This window comes from Thamnophis sirtalis, unplaced genomic scaffold (assembly GCF_051295495.1).
Source record: "Thamnophis sirtalis isolate CommonGarterSnake01/CBP01778 unplaced genomic scaffold, rThaSir2_p1.2 scaffold_2, whole genome shotgun sequence".
NCBI lineage: Eukaryota > Metazoa > Chordata > Lepidosauria > Squamata > Natricidae > Thamnophis > Thamnophis sirtalis.
The window spans coordinates 133,247,623-133,273,561 of NW_028261382.1; the positions used below are offsets into that span (position 1 = coordinate 133,247,623).

At 35.4% G+C, this 25,939-nt stretch overlaps 1 protein-coding gene and 1 long non-coding RNA gene across 3 annotated transcripts in view; one reads left to right on the top strand and one right to left on the bottom strand.

Annotated features, from left to right (window-relative positions):
* LOC106538605 (uncharacterized) overlaps positions 1-10,823 on the top strand; it is a 175,764-nt gene extending 164,941 nt beyond the window's left edge. For both annotated transcript variants that reach the window (XR_015695623.1, XR_015695622.1), the window contains 2 exons: positions 7,243-7,282; positions 8,094-10,823. This is a non-coding gene — a long non-coding RNA (uncharacterized LOC106538605). The remainder of the gene's footprint in view (positions 1-7,242; positions 7,283-8,093) is intronic.
* On the bottom strand, positions 1,846-24,988 carry RDH10 (retinol dehydrogenase 10). The gene is made up of 6 exons (XM_014053136.2): positions 23,994-24,988; positions 22,142-22,377; positions 8,751-8,849; positions 6,870-7,015; positions 5,235-5,366; positions 1,846-3,081 (listed from the first exon to the last, which is right to left on the bottom strand). The coding sequence occupies exons 1-6, from the start codon at positions 24,283-24,285 to the stop codon at positions 2,958-2,960; spliced, it is 1,029 nt and encodes a 342-aa protein (XP_013908611.1). The 5' UTR covers positions 24,286-24,988; the 3' UTR covers positions 1,846-2,957.
* Positions 24,989-25,939: the final 951 nt, after the last annotated feature.

Here is a 25,939-nt window from a genome sequence, read left to right on the forward strand (position 1 = left end):
ATTTTATTACATGGGCCCTTTTAAAATAAAATAAATCAATTTTTAGTGATTCATGATCCTTTTAGATTATGTAGGTTATTTGTTAAATATTGTTTTAAATTCTTTAAAAGCATATATATACATATATGTATGTATGTATGTATGTATGTATGTATGTATGTATGTATGTATGTATGTATGTATGTAAAAAAATATATTTATTTTTTGGGAAATCCAGAAAACAATTTGTTGTTTGGATCTGTGACTTTGTCAATCTTAATCGTCGAGATGTATCTGGCAAGAGACTTTAAACATTTCTCTTATACAACCTTCAAAGTTCTACCATGATGTGAATGTGTGAAAAAAGAACATGGAGACTGGTATACTTGTTATTCTCCAAAATGGGATGGAGACTAGCTTAAAATCTGCTGGGACAATAGAAAACCTGCTGTACAGAACTTTTATATAAGCAAGGTACTACTGCTCTCATGGAGATAGTGGTTATAGTTTTGCCCAGGATGCTGCTCTTAATGATTTTAAGGAAGTGGATTTCATAAGTTTCTAAGGATTTTAATAAAATAAGAATTTAAATGCATTTTAAATTGGGCTACAGCTTCCATGTGGTTTCCATTTCAAAACAATGAAAACCGAAATGTATCAAAGTATTTGGAAATGACTCTTGCAACTATTAGGAAAAAAACAGGTCTTCAATAGCCAATTACACAGCTAATGTTACAAATTGCCCAACTCTGATTTTAACACATTTGTAAATATAATCAACAGGTTTAATCAATTTATAGTTAATCAGACTATGACTTCATATAATGTGTGAATCAAGTATTAATTTCATGTAATAGAAGAAATGAATTAGAAGCTGGCAGCTGGTCACTGCCAGCTCTCTATTCTGATTAATCTCCATTCTTCAAACAATTGGATATACTTTAAATATAAAATTCTTACAGGTACTCATTTCACAATTTGTTAGCTACTTTTTATGCATTAAAATATTGACTGCTTTGAATATTCATTTAACATATAGCCATTTTTTTTACAATCTCTTTGAACTGTTACCTTAAGAAATACATTTGTATTTGATTAGTACTAGGTTGAGAAGGGTTTTCCCTCTTTTTAGACAGAGATTCAGTATTTTTAAACCAACAAGTGCTGAACATTATTCAGAAGGTAATCTCTCTTGCGTGTCCTAATAGAGATATAGTAAACCATATCAGAATAATCCTACTATTTCAGTAGTTTATTTGTGTATCAGTAGTTTATTCTTGTAAAAATCATGTTGTAGAACAGGCATGATTATCTGAAAGCTTCCAATGACAGAGGTGAAACTTAATAGGCATACTCAAACCAAAGCTGGGAAAAGTAATTCCCATCATACATGTCTTAACTAATTTTGGTTATTTATTGAATAGCAGAATATAGTTCTTTATGTGGCCAGAAGAAGTGTTTAAAATATACAGCATTGTGTCCAATAATTCCATTTTTCTGGAAGAGTGTATCATTTCAGTAGTTTTCTACAGCAGCTTCTTGTTTTTAAAGCTTTGATCTGAATTTTATGGAATATATATGCAACAGAATCCATATCGTAGAGAATTGAACAGCAGTACATACTAAAGCTATCCTCCCATAAATAATGCCTTCTGAAACAAATGCACTGCTCCTCTAAAGGTAACTGGAAATGGTGGAAATATCAGGATTGAATAGGCCAAGTCATCAACTACAACTATATTTTTTGAAACTGTTACTACCATACGAACAGAATATAAAAACACATATTGTCCCGTGTTGAAATGGAACATAATTAGTATAAAAAAATACCTCAAACCTAGACAACATTTAAAAAATCCAAACAAGTTATGTCTTAAAGAACAAGTGGATAATTTTAATAACCACAAAAGTTGGTCAGTATTTAACATGACATTCTAAAAAAAAAGTCACAATTTTTAAAACAAATTTACAAACAAATGATATACATTTAGATATAGAGGTAGAAAGTTCACCTTTACAATATTCTACTAATACAGTTCACCAAATTCAAGGCACAAAATTGTTCTTACAAAAAAAGGTAAAAAATGTTTTCTGCTCTATAATGCAATTTAAAAAAACATTTTAGTCTTTCTAATGTTCAAGTTGCATCTAATAATATTACATTTTGTTTATATAACTCTTTAATGTGACAGTTGGCAGGACGGCCATGATTTATTTTTTCTTAACTCAATTTGCTTTTGAATTTTAAGCAAAAACATGGGTTATTGGACAGTAATCAATGATGGGGAAACGGATTTCACTATATAGTCTAGAAAGAGTATTTAGCTGTTTATTCCTTTGCTCATCCAATTCCATTAAAGTTGGCTTTTATAGTGGTTGATTTTAAATTCAAGCTATATATTCTTATCTAAGTAACAGAAAGAGATGGTATGGATTATGACTTTCCATTCTGAAAGCATTCCAAACTTCATGTTAATGAAAACATATTTAGGTTCAACATATGCAACATTAAAAAATAAAAAGTAATTACAATGTATTATTTAGACTGTGAGCTTTTGAAGCACTGCCTCTGCTACATTACATAATGTAAATGACAACCCATGAAAACATCACAAGAAAACGAACAATTGATGAAACAATTGAATCATCTAATTGCATGACCATCTCAAGAGAAATCATACAAAGTTTCTCTCTATAAAAAGAGTAGCATATTACTGTACATCTAATAAAGTTTCAAAAGAACAAGGGTGGTCACTACTTTTTATGAATTTGCCTCTCATGGTTCTCATGAATTCTGATTACTCTACATACAATATGTAAAAAAAAAAGTTTTTCCTGTTCACTATTCAGGTATAGGATCCAAGAGAATGTCATGATAAAATGTTAACAGTTGCTCCTGCTAAATGCAAGTGCACTCCAGAATACAGTTCTAGCATTTGATAATAATTCTGTTACAAATAACAGTCCTTTATAAAATGTTATATTTCATTCTTTGCTTCATTGTTATTTGTCGCCTGTTTTCGTTGAGCAATGAAAGGATACATACACTTGTCTGCTCCCAAAAACCGGTACATGCACACAACTGCTTCAAAAGGTAGGATGCTAAAACAAGGAAACAGGTAAATAGGATTGTAAATATAGCGATGTAGTTATTTGCTTTTAAAAACAAATGTAAGAAAATTAAAATGCTATCTAGAGCAGATTCCCTCAGATATGATAGACTAAGGATAGATGTTTAAGTTTCTAAAATTATTGCTTCTCTTCTACAAAATCAGCAAATCAAGAACAAATAATTCCAAGGTTAAAGTAATGAAAGAATCCATTATTATTATTATGTTTTGAATGTAATATGAGTCAAAGGCTTTAATAGTGCAAATCTTAACATTGTTCCAAAGAGCTCCAGGCTCTGGATGTTAATAAAACTATTCTGTACAAGACTATAATGTGTTTTATGGACAATTAAAGGGCTTCCTCTGAAGCACAACCCCCACCTGCTATTTTTCACTAAAGAATGCTTCCCAGGGTGGCTTAGTCTTGGCTGCACACACTTTTGACTATTTTAACTAATGAGCTATTCACACTGCCTCTGTAGAATAATACAGTAATTTTATCAGCAATAACAATCCATCAAACTGTTACCTATTTTAAAACCAATATGTATTTCCTTTCTTAAGTCTTACTCATTTTTAGCTTAAAAAAATACTCAGAGATCAAGGCCAAGACCAGAAGGACCAATTGGCTGGATTCCATACACAAAAAGGGCCTCACATCGAAACATTTGCTAGCATTCTTTTTCCTTCAAAATACTTGCGCTATGCCTCATTCTTTCCTTGGTACTTTGCTTTTGTTTTCATGTGTTACTGTTTCTATTTTCACTGTATCTAGAGACTTCAACAATTGGAAATGGTATGAGCCCTTGAGGAATTTAATAAGGCTTTATACAGATTTGTGAAGTTCCTTGAAAAGGAAGGTGGTTTTCCAAGAAATAAATAATCCATAAAATCAAAACAGGGAGAATATAACAGAATGTAACAGTCCAGATGCCTTTGATTAAGGAGATGCGCTGTTTCTTAATTTCACTTTTATGATTCCTCCCAAACACATTTGGGAGGGGACCAATATTGTTATGGGTCATTCTCAGCTTACAACCAGTTGTTTGATGACTGTACAAAGTTACCACAGCTCAGGAAGGTTGTTTTAAGGTCTATAATACACTTCTGGCCATCTGTCCCCCACATGATTATATGATCTTAGTATTTGGTGTTCTATTCACATTTATGATTGGTAACAAAGTTTGGATCTTTGGGATCTGAGCCCAGCCCAGTTCACTTCACAGGGTTGTTGTTGTGGGGAAAATAGCAAGAAGAAGGTTTGTTGGACATGTTTGCCATCTTGAATTATTTGTAAAAATGATGAAGGTGAGATACAAATAAATGAATGAAATAACGCTATTAACTTTTCAGGGCTCATCAGCAATAGATTGAAAATTAGAGTTAGCCTTATCATTTATTTCTATGGAACTTAAAACTTCAATTGTGCAGAATTCATGCCTCTTAAGCCAGTAAGGCCAGAATACGTGTCCTTGTTATCTCCAGACACAAAAATATTGGATATTTTCCATTTTGGTACATTATCAATGAAGTCTATTTTGTGTTTCTGTTCCTTCAAAAGAAATACAATTGCCCTAATGATGTCCCCATATTAATTGACTGTTGTAGTCCAGGGGTAGAAATAATGCTTTGCGCCTGAAAGAATCTGCCTGTAATATCTGCTACTACCCCAAAAAATCTCATATAGTAGATGGTGAAGCACTTCTATCTCATACATTTTGAAAATGAAGAGGAAACAGTACTAGGAGAGACAGAATGAACAGTGAGGGATCCCTGGTGCTCTTTGAGCTTGTCTGTTTTCTGGTGTAGCACTGATGATGTTACCTTGTTTGGGTAATAAAACATCTGCAAGAAACAGCCAAGGTCAGAGAGCATGAAGGACATCTCATTTCAATCCTGAGCTACAAATATTCTCCTTTATGGAGTGAACACTGCCTTATGCAAGTTTGAGAACTAGGTGTATCAATCCCATAAATTATGAATGGTTATAGATTCCTGGGCCTCTCTGTGCTATCACATTTTCTTTGACAAGCAATAATACTTGAGTTGATTAGAAGTAAAAGCTGGACATCTATTCCAAAGTCTGACTGCCCATTTATTTCTGAAATACTATGTACATTTTACTGAGTAGATCTAAATAATAACCTTTTCATGAAGGTAACCATATACATCAAACGAGGTGTGCAAATCATTGGTTGATCTGTCAGTATAGCTCTCATAGCTTGCTTTACACAGTAATCTGGTTTCAAAGGTGGAAGGAATGGCTCTATTTCTTTTCTGAAAAAATAAAAACAACAAGCCACATTTTAAAAACATAGATAAAAAGCACAAGATGACAGAAGACAATGGTAAGCATGTTTGTTTTATTAATTCATTAGGATGAGGTCTTTCCTTAGTACAAATTATCCTTCCCACAATATACAGTATGCATCTTCAAAAACTAAACAATACACATAGTATAAAATCTAAGAGTTCTATACATTATATTTGGAACTCAGTAAAGGTAAAGGTTCCCCTTGCACATATGTGCTAGTCATTTCCAACTCTAGGAGGCAGTGCTCATCTCCATTTCAAAGCCAAAAAGCCAGCACTTTCCAAAGACGTCCATGGTCATGTGGCCAGCATGACTAAATGCCGAAGGTGCAGGGAACACTGTTACCTTCCCATCAAAGTGGTCCCTATTTTTCTATTTGCATTTTTACATCCTTTCAAACTGCTAGGTTGGCAGAAGCTGGAGCAAGTAATGGAACAAAGTGAAACAAGTAACATTACGTGGGGCTAGGGATTCGAACCGTCAAACTGCTGACCTTTCTGATCTAGAAGCTCAGCGTCCTAGCTCCTCAGCCCTTGGAACTCAGTAGCATAATACAAATACCAAATTAAATTACATAGAGAAGAAATTATAAAACTAGAAACTTACTAGAATTTTAATTGTTTAAGCCATGATCAGGGTCACATATCATGATTACAAACTTCTGACTTAACTTTGAGTTATAACATTGAATGCTTTTCAATTTAAAAGGTGCAATGTATATTATATAAATAAAATCCAATGTATTTAATGTAAGAGGCGTTTATGCTACACTAAAAATAGTACCTTACAATTACAGAACCACTGGTTGTAAACTAGCTATGGGATTCTAATGAACTTTTTTAAACATTACTATATTATATTCTGATCCAATATATTTTCAAATATATGAAAATGTTTCCCCATAACATAGGAAATATAATTATATTATTTTAAAATATATTAGATATTTTTATTATGATTTTGTTTGTGAAGAATGATTTTTAATGCAAGTAGAGTGATGCTATGTGTAATGTATTTGATACAGCTGCATTATTTTTTTATATGCAGGTAGTCCTCAAATTATGACCACAATTGAGTTCAAAATTTTTATTATTGAGAAATTTGCCAAGTGAGTTTTGCCCCATTTTACGACTTTTTCTTGCCACATTTGTTATGTGAATCACTGCAGTTGTTAATTTAGTAAAACGATTGTTAAGTGAATGTGGTTTCCCCATTGACTTTGCTTGTCGGAAGGCCGCCAAAGATTATCACGACTGTGGGACACTGCAACCGTCATGTAAGTCAGTTATCAAGCATCTGAATGTAAATCATGTGACCATGGGGAAGCTATAATGGTCATAAGTGTAAAAAATGGCCATAAGTCCCTTTTTCAGTGCTGTTGTAACTTTGAATGATCACTAAATGAACTGTTGTAAGTCAAGGACTACCTGTATATAGATTTTTTTTTAAAAAATGTTCCTACTTACCTAATTCTGCAGCCTCTGAACATTCCTGTATCTACAAGGTAAGGGCAAACCAGTGTTGTTTTAATGCCATCTTTTTCAGCTGCCTTTAGTTCATGGCTCAGGGACTCGTGAAACCCCACAGCTCCAAATTTACTGGCACAATAATCCTAAATTGGCAATATAAAAAACAAGCATGAAACAAGTTACACATTTTTTTAAAAAAACAGACTTAAACTGATCATCTTACTTTTATTAAATAAAAATGTCTTGTTGAAAAATTAAACTTAAATGACATTCTTTGATGTAGCTTTTTGAAGAAATAAAAAGCTCTCTGTCTTCAAGCAGCATTAAAAAAAAAAACCTATTTCTCAATTCAGCCATTGTTTTCTTTCAGAGAAAGAAGAGCTACCTCAAGCAATTTGGAGAAACAGTCAGTAAGTAGCATCTTTTTTCTTAGGTTTGCTCAATGGGTTTGATTCCCGAAACTGGAAAGTTTGGACTTTTTCACATTAGTAGCTAAGTCTGAGCAGTGTCAGGACAAATTAGAATCAGTCCATAGTGTAAAGTTTAGTTTAAAATTTAGGAAGCGATCATTTAAAGAGTACTGAGAAAGAAGGAAGGTACAGGGGAAGGAAGGGGATTACAACACAAAAGTGTGTTGTAGGCATACTTCAGATTAATAGACTAAAATTTATTAATTTGTCCCTTCTTTATGGGCCTAATTAAAATTATAATTGTTTGTTTAATCCTATTTTCAGTAGTAAAAAAGGAAAATATATTGTTGATATTGTAAACCTGCTCCTGTTATAATATAAGAAGAATTTACAAATATTCTGGGAAAATATAGAACCAGAGAGTTTCACTTAGGCTACTGAGTCCAACTCCCATGCTAATAGGAGGAATCCAGTTTGAAGCATCCCTGACAGAAGGCTACCCCACTGATAGTATCCCACAATGTTCCTCCCATTGTGACTCCATCTGCTTTCACTATTAAAATAAGAAATGTCCTCATTTTGATCAGATGTTTTAAGCACCTTGAGCAACAAAGAGATGCAGAGGAAATATGCTGGTAATGCTAGAGACAATACATGGTGAATAGACTTGCCAACAGATCACCTTATCTCAGCATCTTCCTGCTATCTCCTATCAATAGCCAGAAAAAATGTAACCTTAATTATATTAGAAACAATCATCATCAACAACAATTGAAAACAAAAGGCATAACTATTCAACTGTGCTTTTCAGGAAAGAAGGAAGAAAAGACAGAACGAAGGAAAAAGGGAAGGAAGGAGGAAGGAAATATGGCTCTAGTTCTACCAAATTACCAATTCTGATCAAATCCATCCTTTCATTTCAAATCTAAGTATATCTTTGGCAATGTCTTTTGAACCAGGAATGCTCTATTACAACATCTAGAATCCTCAAATGACACATGGCTCAGTGACAGAAGTCTCAGGTTCATTTCTTAGCGTGTCTCAGCACTAGATAAAGCCTCTAGAGATGTGCTGCCATTTAATAGGAACAATTTTGAGTTGGTATGTTTGATAAAAAGATACTTTATAACATACCCTAATAATACTTTGAGATACTAAATTTAATTCTCATAAATTAAGGGCTGGGTTTATTTCTTATTTTTCTTCTATAGTGATAGCTTTACAACAAACTTTGCTATAAAAGATCTGAAAAGTCTGGTGGTAGTCTCATTGCAATGTCCACTGCTTTTAATTCACTGGTGATTTAGTTTTCCAAAGAAACTAAATTAGTTACTCCTGACTGATGGATTCCTCAAAAGTTGAATTGTTTTGCCCAAGTGCTGCACATATTACCTTGCACACCAAGCTTGATGATAAAAGCAAACTCTTTCAACACGCAGGAAACATTTTTTAAGAAATTTGAACAAACCTCTACTCCAGCAGTGCTAAAGAGGCCAAGAGAGCTTGCAACAGTGACAATGTGTCCGTGGTTCAGTTCCAGCATTTTGGGAAGGAATGCTTTAGTAGTCTACAAAGAAGAGCACAAGAAATAATGCCTTAATTTTTGATAAGCCGACCCAAAGATAAGACAAAGTTGTCAAACTTGAGCAGTCCTCCAATCTGAAACCTGCTTATTTCATTTCAGGACTAAGAAATTTAAGGAAAAAATAACGAAAAATAAATTTTATTTTAGGTAAAGTTGTTGAAGCAAAAAGTAAAAATGAATTTACAAAAATGTCTTACATAAAATTACACAGGATAGTATGTGTAGTTCTAATTAATTGTCTACTGAAAATATTCAGTTATTGTATTAAGTTACACTTCTATAGGATTACTTTATGTAAAACCAAGACTATATTTAACATACTATGTGTAATTATAATGTAAAATAGTACATTTGATTTGGCAGCTGGGAGAGGGGAGACTATATCCAACTGTGGATTACTCAACAAATATTGAATAAGCATGGTAAATTGTCAGGATCCTTGACAGAAAATGCACTTTAATCTCTTAAAGATAAACATGCATGTCATCAAATTAAATAGATACAAGAGAAGCTAGTTCTATTGAAAACTTTCTGATGCATATGTAAAAACAATTACTATAGTTCAGATAAAAATGCTATCATCATAATCAAAGCCCTGTAGCATGTGCTGAGTCAATAGTGATGACAGCTTCCAGATCCTTGCTTTTTTAAAAAATAATTACTTTAAAATGAGGTTTACCATGGATCAACCTTTCAGCTACAGGACAAGTTCAAAGCACAGAACATTCTTTAAAATGGCCATAGACCACTAAGATAACTTCAGAAGTTCTCTTCTGCTAGATATCAGTGACCATATCCATAAATGCACATTACTGTCTGAGTGAAAAGTTGTATTATGATGCAGGAACTTTTCTTCCAAAGATTGTCTTATTGTTTCCATTTCAAAATTTATAATTATTTGCAGCCTCCCAGAGCAGCATTTAGCCAACTCCCACTTACCAGTACCCAAGTACACAACAACAGCAACAAAACTCCACAAGGTTTCTTTTATAATTTCATCCCAGAACACCTGGATATGCCTCTGTGGACTTTTATGAACTTCCCCATGCAGAAATCCATTTGAAATAGTAAAACATTTATAAGGTGTCACATTGCAGCTGCCATGTGCTTGCAGTAAGAGATAATGTGCTAGAATTGCATTTCTGCCAAATTGATTGTATCTGTAAGCCAAAATAAAGCCTCAGTTTTGGACTGCTATATATCAATTCTACACACATGTGGATTCTTCTCCCTTGTCCTCCCCAACTTAAATCACCATATGATGCCATATGAATTTGCTCTCTAAATAACTATTGGCTTAAATAATTTTACTAACAGCTGACTCAGTCTAATTTCATTTCTATGACGACTTTGTTTTTCAATCAGAAATGACTTAACAATTTTCACATGTTCCTTGAACCAGAGTTTCGCTTGCAGTTATTAACTGTGAGCTCTGAACACCACACAAAACATTTTATGTGCAGTTGTTGGATGACAGAAGATTGAAGTTGTTATGGTCTTGCTTCTACTGATTAAAATATGTATTTCAGAATTAACCTTGCTTATTTGATCTGTCCACCCCATCTTCCTTTGGAGTTCTTAAAACATTCTAAAAACTTATAGCAGAGCAGTTGGTCACATTAATTAGAAATGTAACATCTAAGGTCCATACACAAAGTTGTTACCAACTTGCAATTTTTAACATAAGAGAAGGGAAAATAGCATTAAGCACATGATTTGACAATATTAAAGGAGTTTGACAATATCTATTAACTATTTAATTTTAATTAAATGTTGCTGACATAAAATCAAATTTAGCTTTTTCATTCTCACCCCATTTTACTTTGACTATTTAAAATATAAGTATAGCATTTGGTTTAGAAGTCGCATACTCCAGATTTAAATTAGGAAATTAAAGTATATATTGTGGAAACAAAATGTGATATCACTTTTCTCAGTAATGTCTGGAGTATTCATTTTGTTAACGATTTGAAACTAGAAAGAAGATATGTGATAAATCCTTCTTGTTCTACACCGGTGTTTGGCCAAGTTCCTTTTCAGGAGTTATGACTGGAAAATGCTGAACGCCCAACTGATCAACGTAAGCAGATGCAGCAGCTGATAAAATGTATTGACGGTCCTTTGTTTTAGGAACTTTTACAGAAATATCAATGTTTTTTAAAATGATTTCTGTGGAGCTACAAAACTAAAAACAAGACATACCATCCTGAAAACTCAGATTTGGTGCCTAACGGAAAGTTCTATACATAAATCTGTATTCACAAATTTAGTATAGAGATTCTTATTTTGTGCTTGTCACTCTACTTACAGCAGAAAGCATCTGAAAATATGTGTCTTGAGAAAAAAAAGAGGATCTACATCATTTAATCTCCAAAGTCAAGCTTGTTAAATCATGATTAAAGACAATTGTAGGCCAATGATTGCCTGGTTGCTTATAAAATATATGAATTGCTTTATGCAACGAGGCAGAGAGCTACACTGCTATGAAAGAACAAATTTTGCTTGGGGAAAATCTCAAGTTCAATTTCTGGAATAGGTAAGTAGATGTGACAGTTGCTGCCAGTCAGTGTCAACAATAATGAACTAAATGGACTACTAGTTTGATGTAATATCTCTTTAAGTAATCCCTGATACGTAACCTGTTTTAAGTATGTGAGAGTTTGGAAAATAAATAAAAAATACATTGAGTAAGAATTGCACTACAACACTTTTTACAATCCAATTATGAATAAGCATACAATATTCACCATAAGAAAAGATGGTATTCATTTCATTCAATAATACTAAATGAATGAATGAAACCTATGAAGCAATTTTGCCTTTTATGATTCAAAGTTCCCCCTAACACTATATTCTTCAAGTTGAAATATGAATACAAAAACATAAACACATAGTTACCCTAAGATTTATATCCTATTTTTATTTCTGTACAGCTCAGGATAGTATATGCATGTTTCTGCCTCCTAATTACTCTACAAGAAACCTATCAGCAGGGTTGGACTAAGAGACTCATCAATAGCGACTCAGTTGCCTTTCATGCATAAGAGAAAACTAGAATTTACAGTCTTTGGATTTCTAACTTTAACCACTTCAAACTTTTCAGTCTGCTCCTGATTGAGTCTTTTACTAAAATTAAGGAGAAATGCAGCTAATATATGAAAAAGTACAAATCTAGATTTAGAGGGAAGCTATGAATCAGCTTTCATCACAAAAATCTTTTTAAAAACACACCTAGCCTTATTATTAGAGGAACTCAAGTTCCCATGAAATGAGGATAATTTTATTCACCATCCTTATTCTTACTTATAAAAAAAGAACTGTTATTTCCACTACAATAGTCTTATAAAGTTTCGGGGGGGGGGGGGAAGGATGCCTAATTGAAACTGAGCAGTATATTGTTTTATGAGGTGTGTGCTAAGATATTTCTATTCATGGAAAACTTAGTTTCCAATATCCTCCTCCTTTATTACTTTAGTTCTAGTTTTAAAAATGTCATAAAGCTAGATGAAAGAATAAAATAACATAATACAAGTACAGAATTAAAATTTCAACTGAGAAATATGAAAATATGAAAATATGAATAAAATGATGAAATATGGACCAAAACCAAGTTTCAGTCTATAAAGTGATATAACTAGTATGGTTCCTATGAATACCAGTACCTACTTAATGGAGCAACTAGGAGAACAACTGTTAACCATATTCTATGTAGTTGCAAAGGAACTGGCTCAACTAATTTTATAGCCATAAAAGGAATTCCCTTAATACACGCATAAAAATTGCTTTTAACTCTAGTGTGGGATTCTGTATGATGTGTTCAACAAAAAAAAAAGTGCCAAATTGTGTGTCAAGAAAACTCAGATCTTATTGCTATTAAGCAGAAGAATATAAATGATAGTAGTGATAATGAATTATGATTCTATATTAAAACACTGGTATTGGGGACAGCATCACACAAAAAAAATCATTTATATCCGGTACAATTGTTTTTAGCAAACTACAAGGACTTATATTAGTCAATGGCACTGTGGTATTTTTATGTCATTGACCGTATACTGGATAATATAAAAGGTTAAAATGGGAAAAAAACAACAAATGCATTTGGAAAACCATGAGCTTTAGATCAAGCCTTTGCTAGCCTATCTAATAATCTGGCCTTGGTCAATCTAATCTTCATTTCAACTGTCAGGAAAAATAAAGGACAAAAGTATAGGTCAAATATAAATATATAACCATATAGTATTTTTCATTATTACTGTAAACAGAGCAATGTAATGTCACATCTGCCAGTTTTTCAGATGGTATTGGCATTCATATGCATTGAGTTCTTCCCAAGAACCTATGAAGTTATAATGTATTAGCATAATACACTAATAATAATTACTGAGCCGAAGTGGCGCAGTGGTTAGGGCGCAGTACTGCAGGCCACTTCAGCTGACTGTTATCTGCAGTTCAGCGGTTCTAATCTCACCGGCTCAAGGTTGACTCAGCCTTCCATCCTTCTGAGGTGGGTGAAATGAGGACCCAGACTGTGGGGGCGATATGCTGACTCTGTAAACTGCTTAGAGAGGGCTGGAAGCCCTATGAAGCGGTATATAAGTCTAACTGCTATTGCTATTGCTATTGCTATTGCTAATATATTTGTGGATCCAAGCAGTGTGGATCTGCTTGGATCCACATATATAAGTGATAGATAGAAATGTCTGCCAATTTACAGCAATAACTATAATAATAATGCAATTATTATATTAGCCTCCCACCCCCAATGGACTCTGGATGGCATAGAAAACCCCTATAAAACAGCTATAAATATCAAATCAAGCAGACAATCCAAACTAAAATAATCTAATAAGCACAAAATCAAATGAAACAGGACAGGGCCCTAGAAAAATATTATGAGTCTCTTGTTTCCACAACTCTCTTAAATGTTACCTGAGAAACTTTGGTTTCCAACAGCTTCTGAGAGTTGTAGTCAAATACTAAAAACCTTACGTTGATTATACACACCCATTTTGTTCTTGAAAAAGATCTATGTGGTTGCAATGACACATAATCAATCAATCTACACAGCTTACTTACTGTACTATCAAGAAAACAAATAAGCCAAAATGAAAAATGAACTAAGAAAACAAATAAGTCAAAATGGGAAATGTGTTAAGAAATTAAGCGTTTAACAATCTGTATCTCTATATTTCCCACACACTTTAATTCAGGATGTTAAAGGAAGGAAAACAAAAAAGTTGGCAGAGACTTTACTAAGGAACAACAAAGAAAACATCAAAAGCTTATTTTTAAACTACTGAGTTCCAGCAAAAGGAGTCACCTTTTGTCTTTAGTTGTTCATTACACATTAGAAGTTTCCTAACACCTAAATCCTAAGTCTCACCTACTAACACATTCAATTTCTAGTTGTGAAAATTCTTCACCTCTGTTCAATTAGCACCAAAGTTTGTTGCCATTTGGTTAAAAATCAATGAATAATGCAAATAAGTAAACCTTGCCATTTACCACCCGACTCGGTTTAAATACCCATTGTTGAGAAATGTAAGCACACTACTGTGTTCATGTCCTGCTTCTGGAATTTTTATAAGCTGATCCCAGGAGAGGCAGAATGCTGGACCAGCTATATCTCAGGCGTCTTCCAGCATGGGGCCTCACTGAGATGGAGAACAGCAAAAGGAAGAGAATCACCTGTAGCTCTACTAAGGCAGAAAACATCCAAGGGATTATTTTAATACATCTAAGAATGAGATGCATCACTTTTACACAATGCTAGTAAAGTACAATATTGATCTAGAAGTTGAAATGAAAATAAATCAATATTTTAAACCTGGATTGTCCTTCTACATGGACAAAAGATCTTTCCATTTATGGAGGAAAATGTTCCGAAGACTTCCTGTAAATACAAGAGAATGGAATCCCCATTGCAGCTCCTAGTGTTATTTTCCATTCTGCTTCAGAAAGATTTCATTGGAGATGGCCCTAGGAAAGGAAATCTGAGAAACCTACTGTCTAGACAAACGAACCAACTACCAAATAAGTTTCATTCTCATACAATGGGCATTTACTGCAAAAATCTTTTTCCACAAACTGGAGATGGAAAAAAAATACATAGGATCTGTAATTCTGTAGAAAATGATAAATATAGCAAGAACATACGAGGTTTCTTTCATAAATAAGATCAAACAAAAATATTTAATTAGGCCTTCCTTAGAAATACTCTTTAAATAATTCATCAGTAAATGTAAATATGCAATACTGATAGCTTACAAATCAACGTTGCCAGAATAATTTTTTCAGGATTAGAAATTCAATTAAAGATAACTGATATTTGCATAAAACAGCCTAATTTCCTTTCAATAAACAGAGAAAAAATTGCTTACAATATATTTGCCTTTTTACCACATCATTCTATACTTTTTTTTTTCAGAAGAAAACTCCATTATGTTCAACAGAACAGTTTGGAAATTGAATTGGGGTATGCAAATATACACCAGACCAAAAAATGACTTACGGTAGGTTGTAATGAATAGATTAAGTTAAACATATAAGCCAAGTGGTGGCAATAAAATGCCACATCTTTGACATAATGAGGTAGTGACAGAATACGTTTCTTACTCACAAACCCCATCCCCAAAAGAAAAATATTGCTCCCAGATGTATTATGTCACATACTTCCTAGTGTAATGTGTATCACTCCCATTTTAATTTCATTCTGGGAACAAGCAGGATATGCACATATCCTACTACAATAAGGAAATTCATTCCTTTTAATAAAAAAAATAGAACATAATATTAGTCCTTTCTGCTCATAATTTTGTATAAGTTCTACATTGCTTTTCATTACAAGTAATCACCAATTGGTTTTTTACAGTTTTCCGAATCATTCTGAAAAGCATTTACACCTTATTAAGTATTGCAGAAGAATGTAATAGAAATATTTTAAAATACAGTAAAAGGAAAAATTGGAAACAATAACAACAATATTTTCTACTCAAAGCCTATGGATAAGCAGACAAGAAAAATTAGTAAGAGTTAAAAAATTTATTTGGAGATATACTGTAAAGATAGAATTGGCAGGAAATTCTGGAATTTGCAATCTGAATGCATTTTGGGAGTCATCAAATGGAGAACACTAGTGTATAGTCCCACTTTTGAAAAGCACAGTTCATTAATTTCAATTTCAGAGCTTTCTATATGTCTGATTGTCATCAGATACAGATCTCATAAGGGACAGATGAAGTGTCAACAGAAGACTGTTCCAAAAGAAAAAGTCAGAAAGCCCACTTTCTCCACTAGTGATATGGAACAGGCTGTTGAAACAGGGTTTTCCCCCTTGTGCCTTGGGCTAGGGCCCATGTGCGAGTGCATTGTGCAAGAGAATGTTGTTTTCCTTGTGTTTTCCTTGTTATTTAAAAATTGTTATAACCTGTTTTTAATACTGCATGCTGCCTAGAGTTGCTATGGCATTAGGAAGCTTTCCAAATTTGAAAAAAATAAATTGGTGCCAATAGCTACTATTATGTTATCTTCATATTGTAGATGTGTTCAAGAGTTTGGAGGGCCATAGAAAACCACAATAGATAAAAGGGAGATAGAAAGTTTCATTTTTTTAAACTTAAGATAGTTTCATCTGTACACCATTGTCGAGTTGAAAGGTAGTATCACTAGAGCAAGATCAACAAATACTAGTTAGGTCAACTGAATCTAATTCTTTGTAAATAGAGACTGATCAAAGGAAAGAATCAGAAAAAGGGCTTTTCAAAACTACATATATATATATAAGGAGCAAAGGTGTAAAAAGTTTTGAATTATGAGTTAAAGCTATGCAAGCCATAAAAACCACCTTTCACTTAGCAGATATTTTAACAATAAACAAATTCACTCATAAGGCATTCTTATGAACTCCTCAGTGTATATATTTATGTGCAATATATAATTAAATCTCAGTATCATATCTGGGCTTTACATTCCAACTATTTATTGGTAATCTAAAGCGCCTAGCACAAACTAATCCAAGCACACAATGGAGTATCAAAAGACTTCAACTTCTATCAACTTGAAAGAGAGTTTGTAATAACCATCAGTTTTCATGGCTTTCCATTTCTATTCAACAAGCATACCTCAAGTCTTAGATTTGATGTATACTGGTAGCACTAATTGACTAAGTTTAAGTCACACTTAATCAAAGATCAAAAATCCATCTGATGAAAAGGTTGAATATTAAGTGCTCAAAACTATATATATATATATATATATATATATATATATATATATATATATATATATATATATATATATATATATATATATATATATATTTATATGTGTGTGTGTGTGTGTGTGTGTGTGTGTGTCTGTGTCTGTGTGTCTGTGTGTGTGTGTTTATTATTTGTGCTGATAAATAAATAAAGGTAAAAATATATGATATATATAAAATAAAATAAATAAATGATAAATATAAAATAAAATAATTTTATTTGTGCTGATAAATAAATACATTTATTTATCAGCGCAAAAAAAAAACACACACAAATATAACAAAGGCAACAGTAAAAATATTGGGTTTCTGTCGTGATGGCCTCTTGTGACGAGCCGATTGACAGATAATGGAAGCAGTTAGCTTCCTCCCATAATTGGGGCTTACCAGGGGTTGTATATACATACATACATACATTCACACACACACACACACACACTATATTGCCAAAGTATTCGCTCATCCATCCACATAATCAGACTCAGTTGCGAGCAAATACTTTTGGCAATATAATAAAGATATGTAACTCTGGACAAGCTTGCTGAGCTTATTACATGTATTGGTGTTAGGAGTGATAATGATGTAAAAGCACATATTGAAACAACTTAGATGCACCTACTTTCAGCCAATTTTAAAATGCACAGATGAGAACAATTGTCTAAAAGATACTTGGGGGCATACTTAAAAGCACTTGTTAAAAAAGCCAACTTTAAACTTTAAACAACAATTCAAACTTTTGCACAGAAGTAAGGCCACTAAACACATGCCTTTAGTAAGGACATTTTTCCTATATATACAGAACATTATAGAGACTATTTAAATTAATCCTTGGAATCATCACATTTTTGTCTGGAAAGGATAAAGAAATAATGTACACAGTCTAAATATGGGTTGATATTATACAGGGCACTCCAAAGCTATTTTTAGCTTAGCCGTAAAAGTCTCTATAAAGCCTCAGATTAGACCAGGAAAGTCAAGGGCCCACATCCCCTTTTTTTTCTTTCTATGAATTTTCCCATTCATTTCAATCCTAGTGTTGTTAGATATACCATATCAACACTAATTGTGGAAAACAGTTACCAGGAAAGATGTTTGTAAATCCAGGATGACTCAGGTAGTCTTAACCATGATAAATACATAAAATGAATAATAGAAGGTCTGATAATTTCATATAAAACTACACTACTAGTAGTGCACTTTTACTGCTTAACCTGCTGAAGAGGTAGGAAAAAATATGCTAACCAATAATTGCAACCAATAGCTCTGAGTTCCCCTGAAAAATATAATGGATAGATTTTCTGCAGCATGAGATTAAAGTAGATTAGCTAAAACAAAATTTGATGTATCAGATTCTAAGGTAGTCGTCTAAGCAATAAATAAAGCAACAACAGAATAATTAGATATACTTTTCAGCCACATCACAAAGAATTAATGTGAACATATGGTGCACTGCTTATTCTAATTTTGTATATGTAGGATCAAGTTGGTTATGTTCTCAAAGGTGCATCATCGCATGGCATGAAGACAGTAAGATACTCAAAACTATCTTCTGCTACAGTGATATTAAAAACTATATTAATGTGCATTATCTGTATTAGAATAAACTATTATGTACAACGTTAAGATGTATTTAATGTTGCTCTTCTTACAATTGTTAGACTCATTAGCAGCCCTACTTTGAACTATATTTCTACAAGAACAATAGTGCTTACCCCACACCACCAAGACCATTGCTTGTTCATGTTATAATTAAGAAAGAATAATCTTAGTAGGTAGACAGTGTTACAATTCTTAAAGCTCAATGGGTTAAAAATGTTTGCATGAAAAACAAGAAATACATATATCTAATGTGGTGTGTGGGTGTTTTAATGCAAACGTTATTTAAAGGTTCCAGTTCCTTTACCTTTGCTAGAGATACATTGATTAAGCTGTTTTATTGGTCTATAGATGAAATGCATATTACAGAACATCACATTTTCAATACATAATAGCAATAGCAAAAGGACTTATACAGTACTTTAGAGTGCTTTATAGCACTCTTTAAGTGGTTTACCAAGTCAGCATATTGCCCCCAACAATCTGGCTCCTCATTTTACTAACCTTGGAAGGCTAGAAAGCTGAGTCAACCTTGAGCTGGTCAGGATTGGACTCCTGGCAGTGGGCAGAGTCAGCCTGCATTCTAACCACTGTGGCACCACAGCATAATGTTTTAAGGAACAGATTATGAGGTGGTCATAATGAATTCCCAATATGACCAAAAAGAGATTTGGAAACTTTTTTCACTTGACACAGTGAGATAATTATATGCTTATAAATAATTGAAGACTGAAAATTCTAACGTAGATTAAAACTGCTAAGTACCATTTTTTTTTTAAAAACACACCATATATTTAATAAAATATTTCATGATGAACTGGCACTCCATCTAAAAATGACACGTCTTTCACCCAACTTTTTAGGAATAAAGATTGTAGCTTAATCAGCAATGGAATTCAAGATTGTAGATGACCAATTGTTGTCACCATGCATGCAATAAAGACTTGCTACCATACTAAATGACATGTGTATTTATGATCATCAGTAGCAGATGAAGAGTCTGAGTCAATAGCTCAGACTCTTTTAGTTTTAATTGTTTTTGTACTGTTGGTACTTTGGATTGGAAAACAAGAGACGCCTAAGTATCCACATAAGAAAATAATTTCTTCCTAAAGACATTTTCATTGAACTACAGAAATCATGTACATGGAACTAAATAAGTTGTGGTTGCTGACTAAAACTATACAAAGTTGTATAACAAGGTCTGAAGTCACTTTTAGTGTATTATTAGGTCTGTCTGCTTCAAATAAAACACTATTGCTCCAGAGCAGAGAGAAAAACTCTGAAATAAGGATAGATCAAAGTTGCTGCAATAATCCTACATACATTATTCAAATTCTTTTGACTACAATGGTGCTTATTTGTTAATAAATGTTTATAAGATTACAACTAAATGTTCTATTAGTTGGAGATTTAGAAATGATTCCTTAAACCACACAATTTTGTAAATAATTGATTTAGTTGTTGAAATGAAGAACAAGATAATTCAGGAATTTAATGAATGACAATGTCTCTCATTTTTATATTTTTTCTTTAATCAAATTTGTTAAGTTAGCACTGTTTCTGCCTTTTTAAGTATCAGCTGGATATTTATCCTTCTAGCACAGGGGTGTCAAACTTGCGGTCTGCGGGCCAGATCCATCACGTGCTGGCTCTGCTCCCGCCCGGTTTAACGAAGGGGGGAAAGTCCAGATCCATCATGTGATGACGCTGTGACGATGCAAGTTTGACACCCCTGTTCAAGCAAAAAAAGTTTCTAATTACAGTACTTTCCCTTTGTAAAATACTAAAAGCAAACTTCTTTGAATTATGCAACTGGTATGTGCTGAAATGGGCTCTCAGATCAAGCCACTCAACAGCATACAGTATGGCTCTAAAGAGTATGTGTGACAGAAGGATCATGAACTATTTGTCTGCTCTTCTCTCCTAAGATAGGTTCAGCATGTATTTAAGATTCTCTATAGCAAAGAGCTACAAACTACAGTATTTTTCGGAGTATAAGACACACCTTTCCCTCCCCAAAAGAGGGTGATAATTTGGGTGCATCTTATACACTGAATGTAGCCCCACCCACCAACCCCAACCTTTTGACCTCTGCCTCCCAGCAATTTACCTCCTTGAAGCAAACAGGGAAAATTGAGCTTGTGGAGGCTGCAATAGGCTATAGCAATCCCTGCAGCATGAAACAGCTGATGATTAAATAGCAGAGAATAACTATATTTCCAGAAAGCACATCAATTTTAACAGCATCTATACAAGTATAGTCTGAAATGTAACACTACAAACATTGTTTGTTAATATACAAACAATGTATATTATCTGTACTGTTTGCTGTTTGTTGCAAGGAGGCAAATTGCTAAGAGGCAGAGGCAGATATTTTTCCCTTGTTTTCCTCCCCAAAAGCTAGGTGTGTCTTATACTTCGGAGCGTCTTATACTCCAAAAGTACGGTATATCAACATTGCAAGTGCTGGGATGCAAGTGATTACTGTATAATGGTATCATATTTAATTAAATGATACTTGTTTACAGTCAGTAATAGAAACTAGAAATAGCATTCTCAACATTAGAGGATTTAGGACTGCCAAAAAAGCAAGGGGGACCAAGGAACCATTTCCACTACTCTAGTGCTCTTTAGATTCAATTGGCTATAGACTTACCTGGGAAGTAAGCCCCTCTTGGGATGCCAGTACAGGCAATGAAAGCCACAGCCATTCAAAGTAGCAACAGAGCAGAAATACTAGACTATGAATACAGCATAGGACATTTACCAGCCTTGATTGAAAACAAGGCTAAAATGTACTTCTGCTTGGGACTTCAGACAGCTGCTACTACTCCAAAAACAAAATATTCTGTTGAGCAATGATCATAGTCAGAGTAGTGAAGCTTCATGTTTTTGAGACAATAGGTTCTTGTAGCCGGTTCCAACTAGATAAATCAGATAGGCTGTAAAGCATGTTCAAAAAGAAATGCCTTTTTTTCATTGTCATAACACATTAAATATATTACAACTTCTAAAGAGCCAGCTGTACGATATAATTCAAAAGGAGAATTAACAGAACTCAATAGTGAATGTTATTTCTATAGTAATATCTCTGAACTGGAAGATCTATAACATTCCTATCCCTTATTGAAACCTCTAGGAGAGAAGTTGGTTTGACAAACATGTTTAATTACTATTTTCACCGCAGTATAGTTATATATATATATATATATATATATATATATATATATATATATATATATATATATATATTTATTTTTAAAAATTTTAAACATCATTTAACTTTAAGAGAAAGGACAAAGCAAAAATGGAAACATGAAAATGAACTAAGTAAATAGTCTTGTTCATCTTCAGAACATCAAAGTTTACTGTAACCAAGTCATACAGCCATCCCATTAAAAATAAGTATAGTTACCCAGAAATGTGCGTGGCAGTTAACCATCATGGTCCTCTCAATAAGCTCATCAGGACATTCCAGAAGATGGTGGCCGGAAACAACACCAGCATTGTTCACGAGGACTGAGACTTCACCAACCTCCTTGCAGACTCTCTCAGCAGTCTTGTACACATTCTCTCTGTTGCTCACATCACAAGTGTATGTATGAACTTGTAAGTTGTAGGGAGGTAGCACTTCCTCTTCACCATGCCCAGCTGCTTACAGAAATCCAGGAAAGCAAAGGAGAGGGACAAATAAGAATTTAATTAAATATATATTCAGTGTTTCCATACCAGGAAATAAGAGGCAATTATTAATCTACCCAGTTTGACAAGATTCTTGTTAGTCCTGTTCCAAAAAATAAAGTGTGACAACTACATACCAAAACAATGAAGTACCAAGCCCTATAGTGCTAATCTTCAGCAGTGATATACTGATGCCAAATGGAAGGTAACACGACAAAGGAATGCATCATTACTGATTAAAAAATAAAACAAAGAAGTCCCAAGCTCAGTAGGGACATGTAGACCTACCTTTTCCATATTTGTTCAGGAACAAGCATTATTGAATATCATTAATTTATTTTGCAGGCTGCAATCTTTTGAGTTATTTATCTGGGAATAAATGCTACTGTACTACCAGTGATTAAAACTTCCTACCAAATAGGTTTAACATTATTTACATTTATTTACATCATTGTGCGAAATTATTATGCCACTTCATACATTCTTATGTCAAGAAAAGCACTTGACATAAGCACTTTTTGCTTATTTTATATCAACTATTTCTTACATTGTAACAATCTGTTTTAAAAAGCCTAGCTCCTACTATGATAGAAAGAAATTTTGTTGTCACCATTGTCATTTTTCTATATGCTTTGAACCCTTAAACTTTAAATTATTTATCCGGTGTCTTTTAGTCATTCAAAGTCATGGAGTAGAATGACATGGACATTTATTTATTTAATTTGTACAATCACCCGTCTCCAACTAGTGACTTTGGATGCAAACAATCATGAGACATTTAAAATACAATAAAAGGAAATACAAATAGTTAATAGATATCATAATACAATGCTATCAACCTCAGTCAGTTCAACAAAAAATGCCCAAATTCCTAAACTTCTTGGGTGGCAAGAATGGAGAATTTTTCCCCAAGAGCCACAGTTTCAAGGATACCCTTCAATGCTTCTCCACCACTCCTAAACCCAAAACTTTTGAATACTTTCAAGTCTGCTGCCCTTAAGGAAAGAGCAGGACAAGTCACTTTGGAGAGGCTGCAAAGCAGCAACACAACTCACTGAACCTCCTAGTGACTTGTGGAAATGAGATACTCCTGCAAAACATCTGGATATTCCTACCTTAGCACTGGACAAGAACTAGCCAATATGCTTATTCTAAGCAAATAAGCTTAGAAACAATATTGCTTCTGAAGGTTTAGATATACCTTGAACTCAGTGAAACACTGTTCCAAGCCCTATCAAGAATAAGAATAGGAATAACGAATAAGAGTAAGAAGCTGAAGAAGCTTTTTGGATGAGAATCTTCAAAGAAAAAACAGAAAATCCAGTTGCCTCTTGAAACAGCACCTTTGGGACAATCAAGAGTAATACTTTCAACTGTGCCAACCATACTACTAATTTTCTCCCATTTTCATTTCAGCGCACCTCAGGTCAGGATTTCATGATATCCACACAGTTCAGTTTTCCTCCTTTGAACGAAGCAATACTCGGTGCCCACTTTTCTTGACCACTTGGAGAATTTGGCGCCAGCCTCACGCGCCAGTGCCCAACCCCGGAGGGTCCACCCGCCTTCAGCCCAAGCCCGTTTACCTTTCTGAGCCGCGACCACGGCTTCTTCCGAGATCTCCCGGTAGATGTGCCGCACCATGCCCGCCGTCTCCTCGTTGCTCTGCGTGTTGATGTCCCACAGGACCAAGCGCGCTCGGCGGCGGGCGAACTCCAGAGCGAAGAGCCGGCCCAGCCCGCTGCCGGCGCCGGTAATGAGGCACACCTGCCCGGCCACGCTCTTCTCCTTGGGGCGCATGAGCCATTTGGCGGCGGCCACCACGAAAGCCCAGAGGACCTTGAAGGTGACCACGAAGAATTCCAAGATGATGTTCATGGCTGCCGAGCCTCCCTTCGACGGAGGAGCCACGGAGGATTCGGGGAGCCCGTCTGACGACGGCGCGACCGAGGGCGTGAGGGCGCTGGGTTCCCCTGCACAGGACTTGGGCACCGGCTCGACAAGTCAAAAGCAGCGTGCCAGCTCAGAGCAGGGGGAGCCCCCGTTCTCGCGCGCCTTGCCCCGAGCAATTGGGGAGAGGGGCTCCCACTCTTCAGAGAGGCAGGCAAGAGTTTCTCTCGCACAAACACTCACTCTTTGGACACTCTAAAAAGACACCTGGCTGGCCGGGACGGACCCGTAAGAACTGCAACTCCTCCCCGCTTCTGACTCAGCGGTTGTTTTGCGCGGCGAGCACAAGCCCTGTTACCTAACGGCCACCTTGCCTCTCCCCTGCAGGAGAAGCCAAGCCCACACGCGGCGAGTCGACGCGGGAAGTCGGCAAAGTAGGGGAGCAAAGTGCAAGTTCGGATAAAAGGATTGCCCTTCGTCCTGCCTCACCCGCTCGCGCACCGCCGGGCTCCCCTAATAAAAGGGCGCGCGCTGCGACCACCTTGCCTGCTTCAGCTAGAACACCGAAGGAGTCTTTAGAGGTGGTTGCTTGAAGCGCCACTGCCGCTGTTCCACGCCTCCTTCTCCCCAGCCCTACCTGCAACCTTTACCTCGCGCCTACGCCAGGGCTCCGCGCAGCGCCCGCTAAGTGAGCATGTTCGCACCGCTCGGGGCTCTATATAGCCCCGGCGCGAGAACGCCAGCCCGCCCCAAGCCCCCCTCCGTCTGCGCTTCGCAGCCCGGCCCCTCCTCCTCGTCGCCCACTTTGCATTCCGAACCGTTTCTCCCCACACATTTTCGCCCAACAGCGCCACCCTCGCAATTTGGCGGACGGCCCGGACTGGACCGAAGAGACAAGTCCGCCACGCGCGGGACCTTCCCTACCAGCCACCGCCGGGGGGGGGGGACACCTCACGGCTTTTTCTTTTTGTTTGCCGGCGTCCACGGACTCGGCCCAGGAGTGGGCGAACAAGCCCAGGCGCGCGTCTCATTTCAGTCAACAGGCACCTGAGTACAGCACCATGAACCTTGGTATAACCCGGGAGTAGAAGTCCCCGTGGCTGAATTCACGCAATACTTACAATGTACACAAAGAGGAACCGGGAGTTAGTTTAGCGTGATCTGTAAATCGATCAAGAATTCTTTGAACAAAAGTTACCATCGCAGAAACGTACCTCACACTTTTATTCTGATTCCAGAACAAAACGAGTGGGTTTTTAAAAGTAGCTCGAGACTGCTGTTTTCCTGTAACAGACTAACCCTGCCGGAAACAATGTGAATCGGGAACATTATTGAGTGGAACTCCTAATTTTCTTTACAAGTGGTGAAAACTCTGCAAATTGGAGCAAAAGAGGGGCGCGCTGCTTTCTACCTGAAACCGCTTCCGTCGTCTAGTCCGCAGGACCACCTCTATGTGTAATTCCTCCCTCCCCCCATCATCATCATCCCCAATAATCGGAGATCTGATCGATCCGATCCACAACGCGGTCCCAAATTAGTTGGAGGACATTTAAAGTTGATTTATTCCTATCCCACATAAACTTTCTCGACATCTGCAAAGCTGTGATTTCCCTGGAATTTACTGGCGAGTTAACGCATACAT